Genomic DNA, 24,201 nt, shown 5'->3' on the forward strand with positions numbered 1-24,201 from the left:
TGGTCCGACTTTGATGCGATTTGAGGTCCATAGACCTCATGTTTACACAGGCATTGCTTAAAGTTGCATCAAAATGACGGGCAAAAATCGCTGTAAAATTGCGCGACTTTCAGGTCGCACAAGTGTGAAAGGGGCCTTACTGGTCATCCTCCTGAGTTTCCAGGAGCCTGTGCTGGGGTGTGCCCAAACTTGAACAGGTGCAGCCACACAGGCGTAATGATAGGGAAGCCTGCATTTGAATTGATAAAGGCCATGGATTGCCCTGATCCCTGACGACAGCTCCCCTCTGAGCACAGGCTCTTTTTTACTCCTATAACCAAAAAGGTTACGCGTTTCGCACTGAGCTAGTGCTTAATCAAGACATGATTAAGCACTAGCTCAGTGCGAAACGCGTCGGATGTTCCCCTGTTCCTTTGCTGTAACCTTGTGAAGTGATGTATTTGCTGTTCGTTTGAATAAAAAGACAACCTTTTTGGTTATTGGAGTGTGGCTATCCATTTCCTCTCTTCGTATCTTATCTATCAGTGCATTGCCAGCACCCACGGTATCCTGAGTCAGTCACTCTACATAGCGACCCACCTGGAGCGGTGATCCTCTTTTTTACTCCTCCTGCAGGCTGTAAGGAGGAGGAAGCCAAATCCTCCTTCCAGCAGCAGCTATCAGCAAACTCAGCAGCGCCACCCCCCCAATACAGCGCCTGAGGCAAGTTCCCACTCTGCTCCCCCCCCACCCCCTGTCCTGGCTGCTAATTATTAATCCTGCCACAGGTGGTACATGCAGAATGCAGAGCTGATCAGGGGAGATCTCTTGGCCCATTGCTTTCCGTGAGCGGCCTGTTCTTTTTTGGCGGCTGGGCCTATATTAAGGTAGGGGCCTGGAGCTGCGGCTCCAATAGCCCCTACATTATTTACGGCCCTGAGCTGTAGTGTAGGATGAAAAAATGCAGACATGCTGCAGTTTAAGTGTGAACAGGGTATACAGAAAAAATATTTTACACATGTGTAAATAAGCACTGAGGCAGCCTCTCTTAACCAGGGTTCCATGGAACCTTGGGGTTTCCTCCTGTGTTTACTAAGTACTCCTTGAGAGGTGAGCAAATTATCTGTGTGGAACTCCATCAGAGAAAAATCCACACATGCTCAGAATCAAGTTGACGCATGCTCGGAAGCATTGAACTTCATTTTTTTCGGCTCGTCGTAGTGTTTTACGTCACGTTTTGGCACGGTTGGAATTTAGTCTGATAGTGTGTATGCAAGACTGATGAAAGTCAGCTTCATCGGAATTCTGACGAAAAATTCCATCTGATTTTATTCCATCAGAAATCCGATCGTGTGTATGCAGCATTAGAGGATACTACATTTTTATTTCCTGTGATTCTTTTCTGTTGCAATTCATTTAATATTAAGATTAATACTGAAACTAATGTTGTTGTATAGACCAATGGGTGTTAAATGATGTTCCATAGGTGTCAAACACACCCTGGACTCCAAATTTAAACTTATTTAACCCTTTCTACAATGTATTGTTTATGCTAAGGTAAATAGGTTGATCTAACACCATAGAGCCCAGGGATTGTTGGAAGATGGCACACAGCTTTAAGTGATATTAAAGTTAAAGCTGAGTTCCGTCCAAAAGCAGAAGTTCCACTTTAACTTCTCACCCCCTTACATGCCACATTTGGCATGTAATTTTGGGAGGGGGGGGGAGTAGGTACTTCTGACAGACACTCACACTTCCGGTCAGACTGCCTAGGCGACTTAAGCAGACACGTCACGGGTCCCAGAAGATTGTCCAGCCATTAAGGAGGCGCAGCGCTACTCGTGCATGCGCAGTGCACACCTGGCTGTGAAGCCACATGCTGTCACAGCCAGGTGCCCACACTGTCGGCACCAGGGAGAGGCGAGGGAGAGAACTAAGGGTAAGGCAGCCGCATTGCTGGATCGTGGGACAGATGAGTGTGTGTTTATTAAAAGTCCACCACTACACTTTTTGGAGCTGCTGACTTTTAATAAACACAAAAACGACTGGAACTCCGCTTTAAGGAATTTTTGAAAAATTAGCTGAACAGCAGAACTTACATGCTCTTGTTTTTTTTGTTATAATGTTTCTTCTCCAAGTTTATTTCTAATACTGCTCCAAGGCCGTGCTGCCAGATTCCAGATATGCGGGTGCCCCTCTAGCTGTCGGGACATATGGATTTCTAACCAGAGTCTCCACTATGTACGCGCTCCCTTTTAGATCTACAACCTTACATGGAATTAATCCCACTACCGCACATGCTGACAGAGCAAGAGGGACACAAAGCCAAACCCACGCCTCTCCACCCCCCACCACAGCAGTGACTGACAGTGGCTCCTAAGTCAGCATGGCTGTGGCTCTGTGACCCTCTCAGGAACACTGTTTCATGTAAAGTTGTAGTTCTAAACATGAGCACTCATGTAGTAGAGACTCTGGGAGAACTGAATGAGAAAAAAAAATATTAATTCTCGATATAGTAGGGGAGGGTTATAACCACTGTCAGTTTTGATGTCATCAATGTCCTATTGGGAAGATTTCCCTACACTTCCTGACCCAAAGCCTCAGAAGGAAGTGACAGGATCCCTGGAAGACTCATTAGATTGAAGATTTTCCCCTCTACTCCTGTTCTCATGACCATCAAAATTTGGGAGGGTGAATCTCTTTAGTGGGGGCATAGACAGCAATAAAAAACTGACAGGGATTCAAAACCATTTACACTAGATCTAAAACAAAAAAGTTTGCTTTCAGTTATACATTAAAGTAAACAGAAAAAAAAAGTTGAACTGGTCCTTGAAGACCACCCTTAAGGCTCCATTCACACCTCATTAAATTTAGCTCGTAAAACGTTCATCTTAAAAGCTCCAAAACGCCCAACAAGCAAAATCCCATTCATTTAAATGGCACCTGTTCACATCTGAGCGTTCTGTTACCTGAAGCATAAGCTGGAAGCACAAAAAAGTACACAAGCTTCTTTTTAGGCAGATTAGAGGCGTTTTTCTGCTTTTAACATTGGTGACCTTTTGAACTGTGCAAAATCACGGCAAAAATTTGCACGGCTTTCTGCCTGAAAAGATACACTCAGGTGTGAATGCAGCCTAAAAGGGCAATAAAAAAAAAATTCAAACATGACATTCCTGGATTTATTATAAAACCAATTTTGGCCTATTCACCTGCAAAAATGTGTGCATTTCAAGTGGAAATCCAATTACTGTATTTATAAGCGTATAACACACACCTACATTTTAAGAGGGACGTTTCAGGGAAAAAAAACATATTTTTTAAATTAACAACTTTGAATTAAAATAAGGGTCAGTGCCCATCAATGCAGCCTGTTTAGTGCCCATCAATGCAGCCTGTTTAGTGCCCATCTGCAGCCTCAATGCAGCCTGATCAATGCCCATCTGCAGCACATCTCACCAATGCAGCCTGATCAATGCCCATCTCATCAATGCAGCCTGATCAATGCCCATCTCATCAATGCAGCCTAATCAATGCCCATCTCATCAATGCAGCCTGATCAATGCCCATCTCATCAATACAGCTTTATCAATGCCCATCTCATCAATGCAGCTTTATCAATGCCCATCTCATCAATGCAGCCTTATCAATGCCCCTTTTTAGCCTCAATGTTTATCTGCAACCTCACCATCAATGCAGCCTGGACAGTGGAGGAAATCACCTAGCCGTCATCTTCTGTTCGGCTCTCACTCGGTAAAAAAAGTAATAAATAAATACGGTGTTTTCTACAGGCTGGTGTACATCTATTCACTTGAGAAACTAAAACTATGTACCAGGTCACACTAACGAGTTTGCATTGCCACATTCGCAGCAACACAGATCCATAGAATTGAAAGGACACAATAGATTTTAAAACTGCACATACCATTTACAATATCACACTGAAAATTATTTGGTAACTTTTAGAACATGATGTAAACTTGACTTGAATTAAAAAAACTGAGAAAAAAACAACATGCAGGTTGTTATTGAAAGATGACTCAAACACTTATCGGCATCCAGTTTGGGCAATGAAAATAACCAAATTGGATGAATTAAGTCTTTCTTCTGTCACACAACACTCCCTATTTGTACTGTGAATGCGATCCCACACACAGACGAATAGTGATGAACCTCCAACCACAATATTGCAGCATATGTGCACAGCACAAACCCGAGCTAATCACTTGTTTACTTCCATAAGGCTTCTATGAAATACATTTGGCTGCACATTTTGTTTACCCCGATTTACAATTTTTACTGCGGCTACAAATCATAAAATCGTTTTCCTCTCTTTGCTAAGATTTCATTTTTTTTTAAATAACCTATACAGTACTTTAATAAGTCACAATTAGGTTGGACTTGATGGACTTGTGTCTTTTTTCAACCTTACCTACTATGTAACTACAATTCACTGCTTTATCTATGAATGCTGTAATCATCATTTCCAAATGCTTGGCTCTTAGCTGGCAGCGGTTTAGGAATACGGTCTTACAAAAATAATACAAGAGTCCTAGGAAAAGAGAACCCAGGAACAGAAAAGCCATCTATCACTTCCCACATGGCTTTTAACCAAACACGTGGGGAGTGTTAGATCACCTTTGTGTTCCTGGGTTCCTATTTCCTAGGACTCTTAAAATATTTTTGTACGGGTATTTGGATCAAATCCCCCACACCATATTATGGAGTGAGTTGGCATCCTATCATCATATTTAATCCCCTGGTTAGATGCGATTTTAGTAGATACCGTCTTCCAATTGGCTGAGAGCTCTAATTGGGAGCCGTTTGGGAGACCTTTTTCAGCTGGATTCTGTTGGACCGACTCCAGTACACACGGGCCGAATGTTGGCTGGTTTCTATTGAACCAGCCGATGCCGCTTGATATTCGGCCTGCGTGTACTAGGCTTTAGCAGTACCGTCTGCAGGCTTCAGTTCTACGAGTTTGGTATTAGACCGGCATCTGTACTTATCACAGGGGTTGACAAATTTGCTTGGAATCTAGGAGCCAGCTAAAAAAGTTAGGAGCCAGAAAATGCACCCCGTCCCGACGTGCTTGCGCACAGACGCCAACACATACGTGAGCAGCGCCCGCATATGTAAACGGTGTTCAAACCACACATGTGAGGTATCGCCGCGATTGGTAGAGCGAGAGCAATAATTCTAGCCCAAACCTCCTCTGTAACTCAAAACATGCAACCTGTAGATTTTTTTAAACGTCGCCTATGGAGATTTTAAAGGGTAAAAGTTTGTCGGCATTCCACGAGCGGACGCAATTTTGAAGCGTGACATGTTGGGTATGAATTTACTCGGCGTAACATTATCTTTCACAATATATACAAAAATGGGGATAACTTTACTGTTGCCTTATTTTTTAATTAAAAAAAGTGTAATTTTTTCCCAAAAAAGTGCGCTTGTAAGACCGCTGCGCAAATACGGCGTGACAGAAAGTATTGCAACGATCGCCAATTTATTCTCTAGGGTGTTAGCATAAAAAATATATATAATGTTTGGGGGTTCTAATTAGAGGGAAGAAGATGGCAGTGAAAATAGTGAAAAATTACATTAGAATTGCTGTTTAACTTGTAATGCTTAACTTGTAATACCAACGGCCACCACCAGATGGCGCCAGCTCACATCTGGTGGTAATAACTTGTAATACCAACGGCTCACCACCAGATGGCGCCAGCTCACAAAAAAAAAAATATATATTTTTTTTCTTTTTGCCCACCTTCCAAGCCAAGTCGCCAGGACACTATTTCTAGTCGCCATGGCGACCTGGCGCCCGGGATTTGTCGATCCCTGACTTATCACATTTACTGCTCTCCAAACACAGGTATAAACACCACAAGGAAGCAATAGAAGTGTCATTTTAAAGAAGACCAACATGATATAAAAGTTTAAAGCCCTGTACACACGGGCCTAATGTCAGGAGACACCAGCTGGTTCCCAAAAAAAAAAAGGCTGACATTTGGACCGTGTGTATGTCGCTTCTGTCAGACGAGCATGCTGGAAATTCAGCAGCCAACTGGCTTCAAGTCAGCGCTCTCAGGCAGAGAGCGCGGATCGGTGTGTTTTTGTGGGGGGCCTGTCAGAACACAACAGCTCAGCAGGGGAGATCGCTGTACTAACTTTGGATGGTTAGTACAGCGGCTCCGACTGGAGCTGACAGTTTTATCTTGTTCAACCCCAAAAAACTTTGTAGTGTGTACCAGGCATTATTAAAACAATGTTTTGTGAGGGTCTACATAAACAATCCAGTCAATTTACATTCAATTAGGTAGGTATTAAATAGTTGTTGGTACACTTAAAGGAGATTGTACAATCAGACTGTAATGCATAAGAAACTGTAGATATTCACGAGTGGCATTGTTTTACTTCAATTTGCTGCAAATTATGATTGCGCATAGACATTACAAACCGCCCCCCCTAAATTACTTACATACAGTCCTGGAAAGTACTGAAGTCATCAACCTGAGTACCAAACACAAGGTAGGCAAATTGGGCATATGCCAGAAATATGATGAAAAACATAATGGAGAAGCCCAAGATATCCTTGGCACAGCGAGACATAGTTGTAGACAATTGGGTCATGGTTCTGTTGAAGTTCACAAACTTGAAGAGCTGTCAGAATATAAGAATCTGTTAAACATGCTGTTACATTCTAAAAACACAAATCACTAGACAATAAAGAGGTTGTAAAGGTAAAACATTTTTTCCCTAAATAGCTTCCTTTACCTTAGTGCAGTCCTCCTTCACTTACCTCATCCTTCGATTTTGCTATTAAAAGTCCTTATTTCTTCTGAGAAATCCTCACTTCCTGTTCTTCTGTCTGTAACTCCACACAGTAATGCAAGGCTTTCTCCCTGGTGTGGAGTGTCGTGCTCGACCCCTCCCTTGGACTACAGGAGAGTCAGGACACCCACTAACACACAGCTTATTTCTCTATCTGCAACGTAGAGAGCGTCCTGACTCTCCTGTAGTCCAAGGGAGGGGGCGAGCACGACACTCCACACCAGGGAGAAAGCCTTGCATTACTGTGTGGAGTTACAGACAGAAGAACAGGAAGTGAGGATTTCTCAGAAGAAATAAGGACATTTAAAAGCAAAATGGAAGGATTAGGTAAGTGAAGGAGGACTGCACTAAGGTAAAGGAAGCTATTTAGGGAAAAAATGTTTTACCTTTACAACCCCTTTAAGGGGGGATTTACTAAAACTGGAGCACCCAGAATCTAGTGCAGCTGTGCATGGTAGCCAGCTTGTTGAATTAAGCTTTGCCAATAAAACCTGGTAACTAATTGGTTTCTATGCACAACTGCACCACATTTTACACTCGTTAGTTTTAATAAATAACCCTCTAAGTGCCTGAAACAAGCATATAGAGGCAGTGGTACCCCAACTGTGCTTTATCTCATTTCATTATGCTGAAGACACATAGCAAGGCACATTTGTTATCCTTCTAATAAGGCATTTTTTTTAAAGCTACTTGACAGGGAGATTGAATAATGCGCTGAACGTAACTACAGGATAGATTAGCTGGCAGGCAAGTACTTGCACTGAGATATGTCAGACACCTGCAGCAACTGGAGGTCGACACCATGGCAGAATTGTATTACAAAAATGTAATTACCTTCTTCTTTTCCAGGCAGGCCTTATTTGAATGTGCTCCCTTTGCTTAAAGCGTTTATTAACCCCCCCCCCCCCCCAAAAAAAAAAAAAACCTGTTCCTTTTATACAGCACAGTGTATAAAAGCACACTGTAACACCTGAAATACCTAGCTGATCCTACCTGGCTATACCATCCCCTCTGTATGCTGAATCTGATATATCAGGACTGCTGAGCCCTGACACTGTAGTTATCCGTACGTACCGCTGTCATCCGTAGCCTGCTATCTGTCTCCTCTGTGCTCTCTCCCCTCCCCTCTCTGCCTGTCAGCTTGTGACATTGCCTACCCCCTCAACTTCTGCTGCTTAAAAAAAAACAAACAAAAAAAACGTTTACATCTTCATACCCTCTGTGTTCTAAACCAGTGTGCCCGTGTGAGTGATTTATTAAAAAAAAAAGCCTGCTATACCTCATTTCACAGGTATTCTCAGCGATCAGTTGACCAGTTTCCGCGGACATGTCCGACCGTGTGTACGGCCTAGCGGACAGGTTTCCAGCGGACAAAAGTTTCTTAGCAAGCTAAGAAACTTGTCCGCTGGAAACATGTCCGTCGGACATGTCCAATGGTTAGTACACCTAATCGGACATGTGCGCTGGTTATGACGTGTAACCAGCGTCCCGAAATCCCGCGCATGCGTCAAATTGATTTGACGCATGCGTGGAAGCATTGCACTTCCGTGTTTGAGAACGTCGGTGTCTTCTACGTCACCGCGTTCTCTGTCCGCGGGGATTTTGGTCTGATGGTGTGTACACACATCAGACCAAAAGCTCCCAGGAGACATGTCCGATGAAAACGGTCCGTGGACCATTTTCATCGGACATGTCTCCTCGTGTGTACGGGGCCCTTCTCTCCTCTCCCGAGTGAGGTCAGCGGGGGAATCTCAGCCCTGCCCGCTGCATCTATCAGACACGGAGAGGAGAAAGCCAGCCGATCATGTGATCACCGAAAAGAGCTGTGAAATGAGGTATAGCAGGCTTTTTTTTTATATATATAAATCACTCACACAGGGGCACACAGGATTATAACACAGAGGGGATGGTATGAAGATGTAAAAGTGGGTTAACAACCACTTTAAGGTATTATTTTAAATTGATCTTCTCGAAGCTGAATTCCAGGGATTACATGCATGCAAGCACTCCTGCTACAGCGCATAGCACTTTTTCCCCCGCAACGGGTAATCAGTAAGAAACATTCCCAACATACCCTCAAAGCTTGCTGACTACACAATAAAGGAATAGCAGCAGGTCATCACACTTTTCCTGACAGCCAGCTAAGAGTACTTGAGTGACAGCATTGCACAATACATTACAGGAAGTTACAGACACAGCTGCATTTAAAAATACATTTACGTGTTTTCAATATATTACTTATATTCACAGAGAGGTTTTATTTTTTATTTAATGAATTTCGACCACAAGTAAAATATATATTAAGATTTACCTTAACCCAAGCAAAGAACACAGTCACAGCAACAATACTGTTAAACTGATTTTGCCAGTAAGCCAGAGATTCAAAGTTCGGAAATGAATTCATGTCCGCCAGGAGTTTATTGAGCGGTCCTTCTACAGATGTCATTCTGTATAAGCGGATTGCCACTGCCACCAAGGAGAACTGCAGGTGAAACAGAAATGAGAAGTAAAAGTTATGCTTAGACCTTAACCATTTAAGACCCGGACCAAAATGCAGCTAAAGGACCTTGCCCCTTTTTGCGATTCGGCCCTGCATCGCTTTAACTGACAATTGCGCGATCGTGCGATGTGGCTCCCGAACAACATTGGCGTCCTTTTTTCCCCACAAATAGAGCTTTCTTTTGTTGGTATTTGATCACCTCTGCGGTTTTTATTTTTTGCGCTATAAGCAAAAATAGAGCGACAATTTTGAAAAAAAATCAATATTTTTTACTTTTTGCTATAATAAATATCCCCCAAAAAGATATAAAAAAAAATGTTTTCCTCAGTTTAGGCCGATACATATTCTTCTACCTATTTTTGGTAAAAAAAAAAATCGCAATAAGCGTTTATTGGTTGGTTTGCGAAAAATTTATAGCGTTTACAAAATAGGGAATAGTTTTATTGCATTTTTATGAAAAAAAATGTTTTTACTACTAATGGCGGCGATCAGCGATTTTTTTCATGACTGCGACAAATATGGCGGACACTTCGGACAATTTTGACACATTTTTGGGACCATTGTCATTTTCACAGCAAAAAATGCATTTAAAACCCACCTCCTTCCCGGGCCTATTCTGGCACTTCTCTCCTACATGTACAAATCATCATTCTTTTGCTAGAAAATTACTCAGAACCCCCAAACATTATATATGTTTTTTTAGCAGACACCCTAGGGAATAAAATGGCGGTCATTGCAACTTTTTATCTTGCACCGTATTTGCGCAATAATTTTTCAAACAGCTTTTTTTGGTAAAAAAAATGGTTTCATAAATTAAAAAATAACAAAACAGTAATTTTTTGGTAAAATATGAAAGATGATGTTACGCCGAGTAAATAGATACCTAACATGTCACGCTTTAAAATTGCGTACACTCATGGAATGGCGCCAAACTTCGTTACTTAAAAATCTCCATAGGCGACACTTTAAAATTTTTACAAGTTGCCAGTTTAGAGTTACAGAGGAGGTATAGTGCTAGAATTGTTGCACACGCTCTAACGCACGTGGCGACACCTCACATGTGTGGTTTGAACGACGTTTACATACGTGGGTGGGACTTACGTGTGCGTACGCTTCTGAGCGCGAGCTACCGGGGACAGGGGCATTTTAATTTTTTTATTATTATTTTTTATTTTACTTATTTCTTTATTTTTTACACTTTTTTTTTTTCAATCGCTTTTATTCCTATTACAAGGAATGTAAACATCCCTTGTAATAGGAATGTGTGTGACAGGTCCTCTTTAAGGAGAGATGCAGGGGCCAATAAGACCCCACATCTCTCCTCCAGGCTGGAAAGAATGAGATCCTGAAAAAAAAATCACAGATCTCATTCAAACTAGCCGCAATTGCGGTTTGTTTACTTACGGGGACCCGGGCATGACGTCATCACATCGCGCCCGGGCCTCCGACGGTCATAGAGATGACTGGTGACCATCTGGTCACCAGTCTTCTCTATGGCAAACATCCGGCGGACGGCGATCATCTCTCCGGGCCCCCGGTGGGACGGGAGAGCCCGGAGAAGCACCGGATGGCGGCGGGAGGGGGGGATGTCCCCTCCCGCCGCCTGTAAGAACGATCTAGCGGCGGAACCGCCGCTATGATCATTCTTATGGTGCGCAGGATCGCCGCCGCTAAAAAATTATATCTCAATGATGCCTCCGGGTGCAGGCATCATTGAGATATCCCCCCGCAAAGCCCAGGACGTCATATGACGTCCACCCGGGATAACAGGTCCCCGTTTTGGACGTCATATGAAGGCGTGCGGGTGTCAAGTGGTTAAAATGCATTGTTTATTGTGAAAATGACAATTGCAGTTTGGGAGTTAACCACAGGGGGCGCTGATGGGGTTATGTGTGACCTCAAGTGTGTTTACAACTGTAGGGGGGTGTGGCTGTAGGTGTGACGTCATCGATTGTGTCCCCCTATAAAAGCGATCACACGATCGATGACGCTGCCACAGTGAAGAACGAGGAAGCCGTGTTTACACACGGCTCTCCCCAATCTTCAGCTCCGGGGACCGATCGTGGGACTGCAGCGGCGATCGGGTCCGCGAGTCCCGCGGTCACGGAGCTTCGGACCGGGTTGCTGGAGCGCACCACGGGCGCGCGCCCGCGACCCCACGACTAGGCTTAAAGGACAACGTACCTATACGTTGATGTGCCCAGCCGTGCCATTCTGACAACGTATATCGGCGTGAAGGGGTCGTTAAGTGGTTAAGAGAGTCATATGGATTAACAGACAGACATGCAAGGTAGCGATCTTGTTTCTGTTCCCATACATAATTGCCTGGTATATTAAAGCAGCCTTTCTCAATCTCTTCAACACAGAGGAATCCCTGAAATAATTTTGTGGTCTCAGGGAACTCCTTCTAAAAGTTACTATAGCTATAGCTCATGATACAATTAGTGTGATGATCAGTGGGAAGAATGCTCTTTACATTTGTGGTCATTGGGAAGAATTACCCCCTTACAGATAGCTAAAATAAACAATGGTGTCAGTGGGAACTTACATGAGATAAAGAAATTGCTCAACCCCTAGCAACCTGTGGAGGAGCCCTAGGCTTTCATGGAACCCTGATTGAGAAACCCTATATTAAATTGTCAGATCTGGTAACCTTGTCTTTAAATACAGTGCACATGTGTGTGTCTATTCCATAGCGAGCAAGAAATACTGCAGTTAAGTTACAGGACAAAAGTCAAAAAAAGTCAGGTGACAATCAATGCATCTATAGCTACATTACATCCCTGCAACCAATTTATTTACTGATGTGTAAATAAATGTCTTAAGAACTCTCTAGCCTAGGGATCCTCAAACTACGGCCCTCCAGCTGTTGTAGAACTACACGTCCCATGAGGCATTGTAACACACTGACATTAACAGACATGACTAGGCATGATGGGAATTGTAGTTCCTGAACAACTGGAGGGCCATAGTTTGAAGACCCAAACTGACAAACTGTCAGCTGTTGTACCTACCACAATAATCACAATATCCAGACAGTTCCAAAGGCTCCTGAAGTAGTGCAGACGGTGAATGCGGATCTCTAGGAACTCCTCCACCATGTAATAAAGTATAAAGAGACAGAAAGCGATCTCACAGGCAGCCAGGAAATAGTCAAATGTGGAAATGTAATGGATTAACTTCACGGTCTGAAAATGCCAAGATGTGACCAGGCCACCGGTAGCTGGGAATTCCACCAATAACCTGCATGACAAAATAAACAGTTCTGTGAAGAGATTTCTTACATCAGGAAGAATCAAAATACCATTTGTTTTTCAATTAATTAACCAAAATATGATACTTTGGGAAAAAGGCACAGCTAATTATACACAGATTCATTTCTGGTATCATATGTTATTTAGAAAGAGAAATACACTCAATAATTTACATAAATGCACAAGATCAATAACAATCAAAGAGACAGCCATGAAGTTATTCACAAGGTGGTATTACACTCCTGTAATACGTCACGCCATGTTCCCCATGTACCCCAAACATGTTTCAGAGGTTGTTCCTCAGCAGGATCCTTTACACACATCTCCTGGGAATGTAGTAAAGTTTCCCCGATTATGGAAACAATTGGAAAACTTTACATCAAAAATTTCTAACAACTTTATACAACTCACATTCCAAAACTGCCTCTTATTTCCACCAATTGCAGGTCTATCCACCCACAACATGAGACTAATCCACACAATATGTGTAGCAATTCACTGGTTGATAGCCCTCTATTAAACATCTTCAGTAATTCCTTTAACCACTTGCCTACTGTGCACATACACCCCCTTCCTGCCCAGACGAGATTTTAGCTTCCGGCACTGCGTCGCTTTAACTGACAATTGCGCGGTCGTGCGACGTGGCTCCCAAACAAAATTGGCATCCTTTTTTTCACACAAATAGAGCTTTCTTTTGGTGGCATTTGATCGCCTCTGCGGTTTTTATTTTTTGGGCTATAAACAAAAAAAGAGCGTAAATTTTGAAAAAAAACACAATGGGGTAGATTCAAAGAGCAATTGCGTCTGCGTAACCATAGTTACGCAGCGCAATTGCTTACCTGCGCCGGCGTTACGAATGCTCCTGATTCAGGAACCTCGTTACGCCGACTGCAGCCTAAGAAATGACTGGCATAAGGCTCCTTATGCCGTCATATCTTAGGCTGCATTCTTACGCAGGCCGCTAGGTGGCGTTCCCGTTGTGGTCAGCGTATAGTATGCAAATTGCATACTAACGCCGATTCACAACCCTACGCGAGCCCTGCGTACGCAGTTTACGTCGTTTGCTATTAGCAGGGGAAGCCAATGCTACGTATACCCGTCGTTCCCGCGTCGTGAAATTTGAAATTTATGTTGTTTGCGTAAGTGAATCGTGAATGGCGCTGGACGCCATTCACGTTCACTTTGAAGCAAATGACGTCCTTGCGACGTCATTTACCGCAATGCACGTCGGGAAAGTTTCCCGACGGAGCATGCGCACTACGCTCGGCGCGGGAACGCGATTAATTTAAATGATCCACGCCCCCTACGGGATCATTTAAATTGCACGCGATTACGCCGGGAATTTTGCCGGAGCGCCCACGCAATTTACGGAGCTACTGCTCCGTGAATCAAGGGTAGCGCAGGTAATTTGCAGGTAATTTGCGGAGGCGCAGCGGCAAAACGGTGTGCTGCGCCTCCGTAAAAACTGTGCAAATAACTGAATCTACCCCAATATTTTGTACTTTTTGCTGTAAAAAATATCCAATTTTTTTTAAAAAATATATTTTTTTTTTCTCAGTTTAGGCCGATAGGTATTATTGTACATATTTTTGGTAAAAAAAAAAAAAATCGCAATAACCTGGTTTACGCAAAAGTTATATTGCCTACAAAATAGGGGACATAATGATTTTTTTTTTTTTTTTTTTTACTAGGAATGGCGGCGATCTGCGTTTTTTTTTTCGGGAGTGCGACATTATAGCAGACACATCGGACACTTTTGACACATTTTTGGGACCATTCACATTTATACAGTGAACAGTGCTATAAATATGCATTGATTACTGTATAAATGTGACTGGCAGGGAAGGGGTTAACCACTAGGGGGCGGGGAAGGGGTTAAATGTGAATCCTGGGTGTGTTCTAACTGTGGGGGGAGGGTGACTGGGGGAGGTGACCGATCTGTGCCCCTATGTACAAGGACACAGATCGGTCTCCTCTCTCCCCAACAGGACGTGGATCTCTGTGTTTACACACAGAGCTCCACGTCCCTGTTCAGTTACTGGCCAATCGCGGGTGCCCGGCGGCCATCGCAGCCGCCGGTGCACGCGCACTGTGTTCCCAGTGACGCAACGCGCGCGCGCACCCTAGAGGCTTTAAATGACAGGACGTCATATGACGTCCTGTCAGAACAATAGAGCATTCCGCCCGCCGTCATTTGACGGCGGGCGGGTGTCAAGTGGTTAAAGAGGAAGTAAACCCTCTTGTAAAAAAAAAAGACAAAGGCATAGCATACTAGCTCATTATGAATTACTTACCTGAAATCGAATCCCCCGCAGCGGCCCTCGTTCGCCTCCTCTGACACCGCCGTAATACCCGGAGTGACTTCTGGGTATCGCTGCTCCGGCGCTGTGGCTGGCTGGAGCGCGCGGGAGCCGCCACTAATGCGCCGTAGACATGGGTGGTGCAATTTTTTGCAAATATTTCCTAAACCTTTTAGGTTTGGGAGATATTTCTTGCACCTACTGGTAAGCCTTAATCTAGGCTTACCTGTAAGTTAAAGTGGTTGTAAAGGGTTTACAACCACTTTAATCCAATTGAAAACACGTATAAACAATATTAACCTTATGAAAAAATATTTCACACCTTAGGCCCCGTACACACGTCCGAGAAACTCGACGAGCAAAACACATCGTTTTGCTCGTCGAGTTCCTTGTGAAACCGCCGAGGATCTCGGCGAGCCAAGTTTCCCCATTGACTAACGAGGAAATAGAGAACATGTTCTCTATTTGGCTCGACGAGATCCTCGTCGGTTTCCTCAGCCAAAAGTGTACACACGACCGAGTTTCTCAGCAGAATACGGCTCCGATCGAGTTTCTGGCTGAATTCTGCCGAGAAACTCGGTCGTGTGTACGGGGCCATACACAATACAAACCTCATTTGTGAAAAAAAAATGGAATCCATGGTTCACCCATTCTAAACATTTCTTCAACCCCGAATGATTTTACTCTATACCCCAGACTATTGATACTCATTAGAAAAATACTGAAATTATAGTTCCCTCTATTTATATTTCATATCATCATAGTATTGTTCTTCCATCTGTTGTTATATAGCCTAATATAATTTTTCAGATATATATACCATATGTATGGCATTTCCATTGATTCTGTACCACTTTTGTTGTATGACGTACTCAATAGAAAAGTTTGTAAACAAAAAAAAAAAAAGAAAGAGAAATACACTGTATGGACAGGGAGAGGGACAGACAGAAATATGTGTCCTCTGTCAAGCCATTAAAATCCATATGCAACATTACAAATCATTTAAGTTGTGTAATCTTAATAAAAAATAAATCCCAGAAGATTGTTAACGTGTTACTAAAGTAATTTTTTTTTAATTAAAATAACAAACATGTTATACTTACCTGCTCTGTGCAGTGGTATTGCTTATAATCGCCGGATCCTCTTTTTCTTGGGCCCCTGGCGGTGATCTTGGCTCCTCCTCTTCTTTTTGAGACTACCGTAGCCAGCTGCTGGCTATGGGGAGAGTGTAGTCTGCGCGTTCCTGACTTGTGTGTCTATGGAGCTTAGACCCGCCCCCACTTCCTCTTCACTGGCATCTGATTGACAGCAGCAAGAGCCAATGGCTTCCGCTACTGCTTAACCACTTAAGCCCCGGACCAATATGCTGGCTAAAGACCCAAGGGGTTTTTACAGTTCGGGACTGCGTCGCTTTAACAGACAATTGCGCGGTCGTGCGACGTGGCTCCCAAACAAAATTGGCGTCCTTTTTTCCCCACAAATAGAGCTTTCTTTTGGTGGTATTTGATCACCTCTGCGGTTTTTATTTTTTGCGCTATAAACAAAAATAGAGTGACAATTTTAAAAAGAATGCAATATTTTTTACTTTTTGCTATAATAAATATCCCCCAAAAACATATATAAATTTTTTTTTTTCCTCAGTTTAGGCCGATACGTATTCTTCTACCTATTTTTGGTAAAAAAAATCGCAATAATCGTTTATCGGTTGGTTTGCGCAAAATTTATAGCGTTTACAAAATAGGGGATAGTTTTTTTGCATTTTTATATTTTTTATATTTTTTACTAGTAATGGCGGCGATCAGCGATTTTTTTCGTGACTGCGACATTATGGCGGACACTTCGGACAATTTTGACACATTTTTGGGACCATTGTCATTTTCACAGCAAAAAATGCATTTAAATTGCATTCTTTATTGTGAAAATGACAGTTGCAGTTTGGGAGTTAAACACAGGGGGCGCTGTAACATTTGGGGATTACTTTGTGTGTGTTTACTAGTGTAGGGGGGTGTGGCTGTAGGACTGACACCATCGATCGAGTCTTCCCTATAAAAGGGATCACTCGATCGATGCGCCGCCACAGTGAAGCACGGGGAAGCCGTGTTTACACACGGCTCTCCCCGTTCTTCAGCTCCGGGGAGCGATCGCAACGGAGCGGCTATAACCAAATAGCCGCGCCGTCGTCCCGGATCGCTCCCCGAGCGGACCCGACTACCGCATGTACCGGGGGGGGGGGGGGGGTCCCGATCGGACCCCCCACCCACGTCAAGCAGAGGACGTACAGGTACGTGCTTGTGCCTGTCCGTGCCATTCTGCTGACTTATATGTACATGAGGAGGTCGGGAAGTGGTTAAATACTGTGTAAAGAGGAAAAGAGGGGAGAATTGACGCAACCATGCACAGCGCTGATCTCTTTTCCCCTCTCTTCCCCTTTACACAGGGCAATGTGGGGGGGGGGGGGCACAGAGAAACTGAAAAGGTAAAAAAATATTTTTGGTTAGCAATACAACCAGAGACTAGTGTGTCTTTTAGTGGTGCCCGTCTGTACAGTATTGTATGTCTGTCAGCCAGTAGACTTATAGAATACAAATCAGAAAGAAAATACTGTGTAAGACAGATTGCAAAAAGACAATCCAGATAGTAAAAAGCAGAGGTCTCCAAACCTTATAATATAAGGGCTACACCATATATTTTAGAAATACTCCGGGTCTGAAATAAATAGTTATAAGTAAATGAATAAACATGCTCAAAGAAAAAACTTCATATCAGAAGTCTCCCACCACACCAGAAGCCATTTCAGGACACAGACTTCCCCCTTTATATCAGAGTCCCCCCTTTCACATCAGAACCCCCATTTCACATTATAGTCCTGCTCTACCTTACAGCCTGCACCACAGGAGCAGCATGGCACAGGGTGGGAGGCCAAGTGGAGCAGGTTATCTAGTGAATGCTGGGGCAGTCCTGAATGTTGCCAACCTGGATCAGCAGCATCAATGGTTGTTCTGGTGCTGGTGGCCGACCCGGCTGCACCATGGAAACACAGGACACAAATACGGGACAAGTGCTGCAAACGGGGGGTGTAGTTTGGAGATCCCTGACGTAGAGAACAATATTGCATAAAGGAGTCAGCTTTCATGCAGCAAGTTCATTTTCAGTTTGGCACTTTCTTAACATTTAGTATAATTCTGTGAATAAAAGCCAGGAATAAGATTCTGGGAGTTTATTTTCCACCCAGGCTCACATTCACTGTCAGATAAAATCCACAAGGTCACATCGTATATTTTGCCTGACACCCCCATTTAACATTTGCATTAAGAAACATACCTCACAATGCAGAATAGGTTAATATTTGCATTGTAAACAGAGAAATCAATAAACACTGCACGGGTGCCTCTGTCCAACCACATGTTTTTCTTCAGAGTTGTAATTTGCGCAGCTGCCTCTTCTCTCTCCCTGGATAGGTCCAAGTAATACCCAGCCCCACTATATATGGCAATGAGGCCCCACTGGCTGCTGCCATTCAAGTCCTTTTCTTTGGTGTATGTCCAGCTAAAAGGAATCAGAAATACAGAAAACAGTTGTAATATCATCCATAATATCTTCAAAACAATATTCGCATGGTACAGAATATTTCCATGATGTTATATGATCCATTATTTGCAAGGATCCCAGAATGATGAACATGCCCTAGCTCTACATTTGTAGCAGTAAAATATACTTGGAACCCCACTGGTCCCTTGACAATGATCATAAAAAAAAAAAAAGAGAAACAGTGGTCAGACTCAAATCAGTCAGAGAATGTAGCAAGTGCGCAGACATTCAAACTGGTGGCCCTCCAGCTGTTGCAAAACTACAAGTCCCATGAGGCATTGCAAGGCTCATACTTACAAGCATGATTCCCACAGGCGGAGGCATGATGGGACTTGTAGTTTCGCAACAACTGGAGGGCCGCTAGTTTGAGACCACTGCATTAGATCATTTCCCAATCCAACTGTTACCAGCTGTGTGTCAGATGACTTTCATCTTAGGTCTATGGGTATGCAAAGCAGGAACAAAGATTGTCTCTGGACAGCCACACACTGAACAAAGTATGGCCTTTATTGAAAAAAGGACAGCACTACAAGTCACAGCAACGTAAAATAAAATAAAACCCAACTGCTGACGCGTTTCGCACTAACACTAGTGCTTAGTCATAGCTAAAAGATACAACAAATGATGAAAGGGGCACTTTTAGGGTGTCATTGTTTATGCAATATAAGCTACTTTGCAAACACCTATCTGGTTGCTCTAGAAAATTATAGCTAGATTCAGGTAGAGTTAGGTCGGCGTATCAGTAGATACGCCGACCTAACTCAGAATCTGCGCCGACCTATGTTTAAGTGTATTCTCAAACAGAGATACGCTTAAACATATCTAAGGCCCCGTACAGACGACCGAACATGTCTGCTGAAACTGGTCCGCGGACCAGTTTCAGCAGACATGTTCGGTCGTGTGTAGGCAAGAGCGGGCAGGATTCCAGCAAACATTTGCCCGCCGGGCCTTTTCCCAGCAGGCAAATATTTCCGGACTTGTTTTAAAACAGCCCGCTGGAATCCTGTCCCCTCGGACATGTTCGGTCGTCTGTACAGACCTACCGTACATGTCCGAGCGCCCGCCATCCCTCGCATGCGTCGAATGACTTCGACGCATGCGTGGAAGCATTTAACTGGCAGGGCCGCCCACGTCGCCGCGTCATCGTCGCGCGGACACGCCCCACGTATTGTTTATGCGCGGATTTCTGTATGATGGTGAGTACAGCCACCATACAGAAATCCCCGGGCATACATGTAAGGTGAAAACGGTCCGGCGGACCGGTTTCATCGTACATGTATGCTCGTCTGTACGCGGCATAAGATACAACGGCTTGCGCTGTCCTATCTTAGGTTGCAATATTTAGGCTGGCCGCTAGGTGGCGCTTCCATTGCGGTCGGCGTAGAATATGTAAATCAGTAGATACGCCTATCCACGAACGTACGCCCGGCCGCCGCAGTACATTTACGCCGTTTCCGTAACGCATTATCAGGCCTAAAGTTATTTCATCTAATAGATGGAATAGTAATGTTAAAGTATGGCCGCCGTTCCCGCTTCGAAATTCGAAATTTTTACGTCGTTTGCGTAAGTCGTGCGCGAATAGGGATTTACATCGTTTACGTCCACGTCGAAATCAATAGGCCCGTGCGGCGGACTTAGAAATGCACACTGGAAAATGTAGGCGCCTGGCGCATGCGCAGTTAAATAAAAACGTCAATCACGTCGGGTCAAGCCTCATTATCATAAAACACGCCCCCTCAGACAAATTTAAATTAGGCGCCCTTACGCCCGCCCGCTTTAGGCTACGCCGCCGTAACTTAGCAGGCAAGTACTTTGAGAATCAAGTACTTGCCTCGCTAACTTACGGCGGCGTAGCCTAAACACGCTAAGCTACGCCGCCGCAAAGTTGCGGCCATCTCTTTCAATCTAGCCATTAGTCTAGTAAATGTCCCAAAGCTAAAATGGAGCTCTAGCCAAAACATTTCCCAGTTTTGGGCAGAGTGGGAAATCATTTAAGCTTCTGTCTTGTTTTTATTTCTGCCCCTTTCCCTGACATTCTCCCCAGGAAGTAAATTGATAAATCCCCAATTAGGAAAGAAAAAGCAATAAAAACCCCAAAAAAAAGCTACCTACTGGTAATACTACCACTTTAAAAAAAAAAAAAAAACATCAGAATTTAAGTTAGCCTGATGGAGGTTTGGAAAAAAACATTGACATTTCCTATTCAGAGCCAACTTTGGTTATCTCCTACCCATGTTACCTCATCTTTTATCAATGATTGAGTACCAGCACAAAGAAGATACTGTTTCAAAACTGGACACACTACTAAAAAGCAAACCAGTCCATGGCCACTCTAGAAATCAATAATAGAACAGTTGGCGTATTCTATTTATTCATACAGAGAGTCATCTAACTCAGGGGTAGGCAACCTAGGGCCCTCCAGCTGTTGCAGAACTACAAGTCCCATCATGCCTTTGGGAGTAATTGTAACTGCCAGCCTTGCAATGCCTCATGGGAAATGTAGTTCCACAACAGCTGGAGGGCCCCAGGTTGCCTACCCCTGATCTACCAGGTTACAGTTTTCACGAGATCTAGTAGCTTTCGCCCCCTCTATATACATTCTAAAACAACAATATCAAAAACTACTACTGAGTAACAAATACATATTTGCTTTGTATTTGAAGGAACCACTAACCATGAAAAGGAAGCTGTTTTATTGAAAAACAATAAGGCCTCGTACACACGACCGAGTTTCTCGGCAAAAACCAGCAAGAAACTTGCTGGTATTTTTTTTTTGCCGAGGAAACCGGTGGTGTGTACATTTTTCGACGAGGAAACTGTCGAGGATCTCGTCGAGCCAAAAAGAGAGCATGTCTTCTTTTTCCTCAACGGGAATAGGGAAATTTGGCTCCCCGAGATCCTCGACAGCCTAACAAGGAACTCGACGAGCAAAACGATGTGTTTCGCCCGTCGAGTTTCTCGGTCGTGTGTACGAGGCTTCAGTCAGTGTCAGAGATACATACGCTGTTCCATTTCGTAGCCCAAAGGGGGCAGTATCTTCACTCCTCACAGAATACATATCATAGCAGTCTTTGATGTCATCTTTTAGATCTTCTGGCACAGTGCAGGACCCATTCCTCACTTTAAGTTGACGGAGACGAGGAACCCCAAGTAGCATGTTCTCAAAATAGACGAAGCTTTGGTTTTCTGTTGTTGTACGGTTGTTGAACCACATGTCCCAATATAGACCATCCAATAGTGGGCCCTCTGCAAACTGTAATTAGGAGGACATTTTTGAATCAAAAACATATAGCAAGGACAAAAATCATACTACCCACTCTAAACGAGGTAGAGTAAAAATGTACAAAATGCGTGTAACTGATATACGTTACAAAATAATGTGACAATATGAAGTACGGCCAGACTGTTTTCTTGGCTGTACTTCTTTTGGGTCACAGGAATACGTTAATGTTTGTTCTCCTGCAACTCAGGGTCAAATGATAGTGAGCTATTGCCCATTAGCAGCTGGTGGGGCAGAGCTGTGCCAATCCTGATATTATTGTCGGGATTCACCCAGCTGACAGCTGGCTCTGACTTTCAGGGCACTGCTGAGCGCCAGATTCAGCACCCCTGCCCCCTCCCCAGCCTGGCACTCTCATAAGCGCTGGAGGAGTAGAGAGGTGTGCAGTGACTGATGGCTACTGTTCTCTGTGGACTGATCTACAGTCATGTTATTGGTCAGTTTTTGGTCTTAGAGCTGGCGTGGGACTGATGCAGTGTCACATGGACGTTGCAGCATTAAAGCGGAGTTCCACCCAAAAATTGAACTTCCGCTTTTCGGAACCCTCCCCCCCTCTGGTGTCACATTTGGCACCTTTCAGGGGGAGGGGGTGCAGATACCTGAATAATAAAGGTATTCGCACCCACTTCCAGGGAGAGACTGGAACTCCACTTCCTGTACAAATCCCCCCTCCCCCCCGCTGCCATCTGGGAAACCCACTGGTCCAAGGAGACACTAAGAAAGCGGTGCACTACTCACGCATGCAAAGTAGGGAACCTCGCATGCTTCACTTCCTGATTCCCTCACTGAGGATGGCGACAGGGGCAGCAGAGAGATGAGTGATCGCTCGTCTGCTGTCGACATCGCGGGCGCGCTGGGCAGGTAAGTGTCCATTTATTAAAAGCCAGCAGCTGCAGTATTTGTAGCTGCTGGCTTTTACTATATTTTTTTTCGTGGGTTCTCCGCTTTAAGGTGAGTATTACAGTATGTTTGTTTTTTTGGTACCCCAACATTTTTCATTTCAATTACTGAGAAAACCATTCTACTTTAGCTAGATATTTTCTGTAAACACATAGGGCTAGATTCAGCATTGATTTTCGCCGGCGTATCTATAGATACGCCGCGTAAATTCAAAGCTGCGCCAGCGTATCTTCTTTCTGTATTCAGAAAGCAAGATACGCCGACATTAGCCTAAGATCCGACTGGCGTAAGTCTCTTACACCGTCGTTTCTTAGGGTGCATATTTACGCTGGCCGCTAGGTGGCGCTTCCGTCGTTTTCGGTGTAGAATATGCAAATGACCTAGATACGCCGATTCACAAATTTACGTACGCCCGGCGCTATTTTTTACATCGTTTACGTTAGGCTTTTTCGGCGTAAGGTTGCTCCTGCCATTATGAGGCGTACGCAATGTTAAGTATGGACGTCGTTCCCACGTCGAATTTTGAATTTTTTACGTCGTTTGCGTAAGTAGTCCGTGAATGGGGCTGGACATAATTTACGTTCACGTCGAAACCAATGACATCCTTGCGGCGTACTTTGGAGCAATGCACACTGGGAAATTCAACGGACGGCGCATGCGCCGTTCGTGAAAAACGTCAATCACGTCGGGTCACCATCCATTTACATAAAACACGCCCCCCTCATACTCATTTAAATTAGGCGCGCTTACGCCGGCCCCATTTACGCTACGCCGCTGCAACTTACGGAGCAAGTGCTTTGTGAATACTGCACTTGCCCGTGTAAGTTGCGGCGGCGTAGCATAAATAACATACGCTACGCCCGCACAAACTTACGGCGGGCTACTTGAATCTAGCCCATAAGATGAAAACCATACCACTGCATATTTACTAAGGTTCGGTTAACATATACAGTGAGGGAAAAGTATTTGATCCCCTGGCTGATTTTGTACGTTTGCCCACTGACAAAGAAACGATCAGTTTATAATGTTAACGGTCGGTTTATTTTAACAATGAGAGACAGAATAACAACAACAAAAACGCATTTCAAAAAAGTTATAAATTGATTTGCATTTTAATGAGTGGGAACTAAGTATTTGAACCCGTCGCAAAACATGACTTAGTACTTGGTGGCAAAACCCTTGTTGGCAATCACAGAGGTCAGATGTTTCTTGTAGTTGGCAACCAGGTTTGCACACCTCTCCGGAGAGATTTTGTCCCACTCCTCTTTGCAGAAACTTCCCAAGTCATTAAAGTTTCCAGGCTGATGTTTGGTAACTCGAACCTTCAGCTCCCTCCATATATTTTCTATGGGATTAAGGCTAGGCCACTCCAGGACCTTAATGTGCTTCTTCTTGAGACACTCCTTTGTTGCCTTGACAGTGTGTTTTGGGTCATTGTCAGGCTGGAGTACCCATCCACGACCCATTTTCAATGCCCTGGCTGAGTGAATAAGGTTCTCACCCAAGATTTGACGTACATGGCCCCGTCCATCGTCCCTTTGATGCAATGCAGTTTTCCTGTCCCCTTAGTAA

The 24,201-nt window shown here is 43.9% G+C and overlaps 1 protein-coding gene across 2 annotated transcripts in view; it reads right to left on the reverse strand.

The window, feature by feature from the left end:
• The window catches only part of PKD2 (polycystin 2, transient receptor potential cation channel), a 98,195-nt gene that overhangs the window by 44,158 nt on the left and 29,836 nt on the right, over window positions 1-24,201 (reverse strand). For both annotated transcript variants that reach the window (XM_040325795.1, XM_040325786.1), the window contains exons 4-8: window positions 21,452-21,702; window positions 18,183-18,407; window positions 12,322-12,550; window positions 9,119-9,289; window positions 6,455-6,636 (exon numbers count right to left, since the gene is read on the reverse strand). In XM_040325795.1, coding sequence (XP_040181729.1) covers window positions 6,455-6,636; window positions 9,119-9,289; window positions 12,322-12,550; window positions 18,183-18,407; window positions 21,452-21,702 — 1,058 coding nt within the window. The remainder of the gene's footprint in view (window positions 1-6,454; window positions 6,637-9,118; window positions 9,290-12,321; window positions 12,551-18,182; window positions 18,408-21,451; window positions 21,703-24,201) is intronic.

Source organism: Rana temporaria, chromosome 1 (genome assembly GCF_905171775.1).
Source record: "Rana temporaria chromosome 1, aRanTem1.1, whole genome shotgun sequence".
NCBI classification, from domain to species: domain Eukaryota; kingdom Metazoa; phylum Chordata; class Amphibia; order Anura; family Ranidae; genus Rana; species Rana temporaria.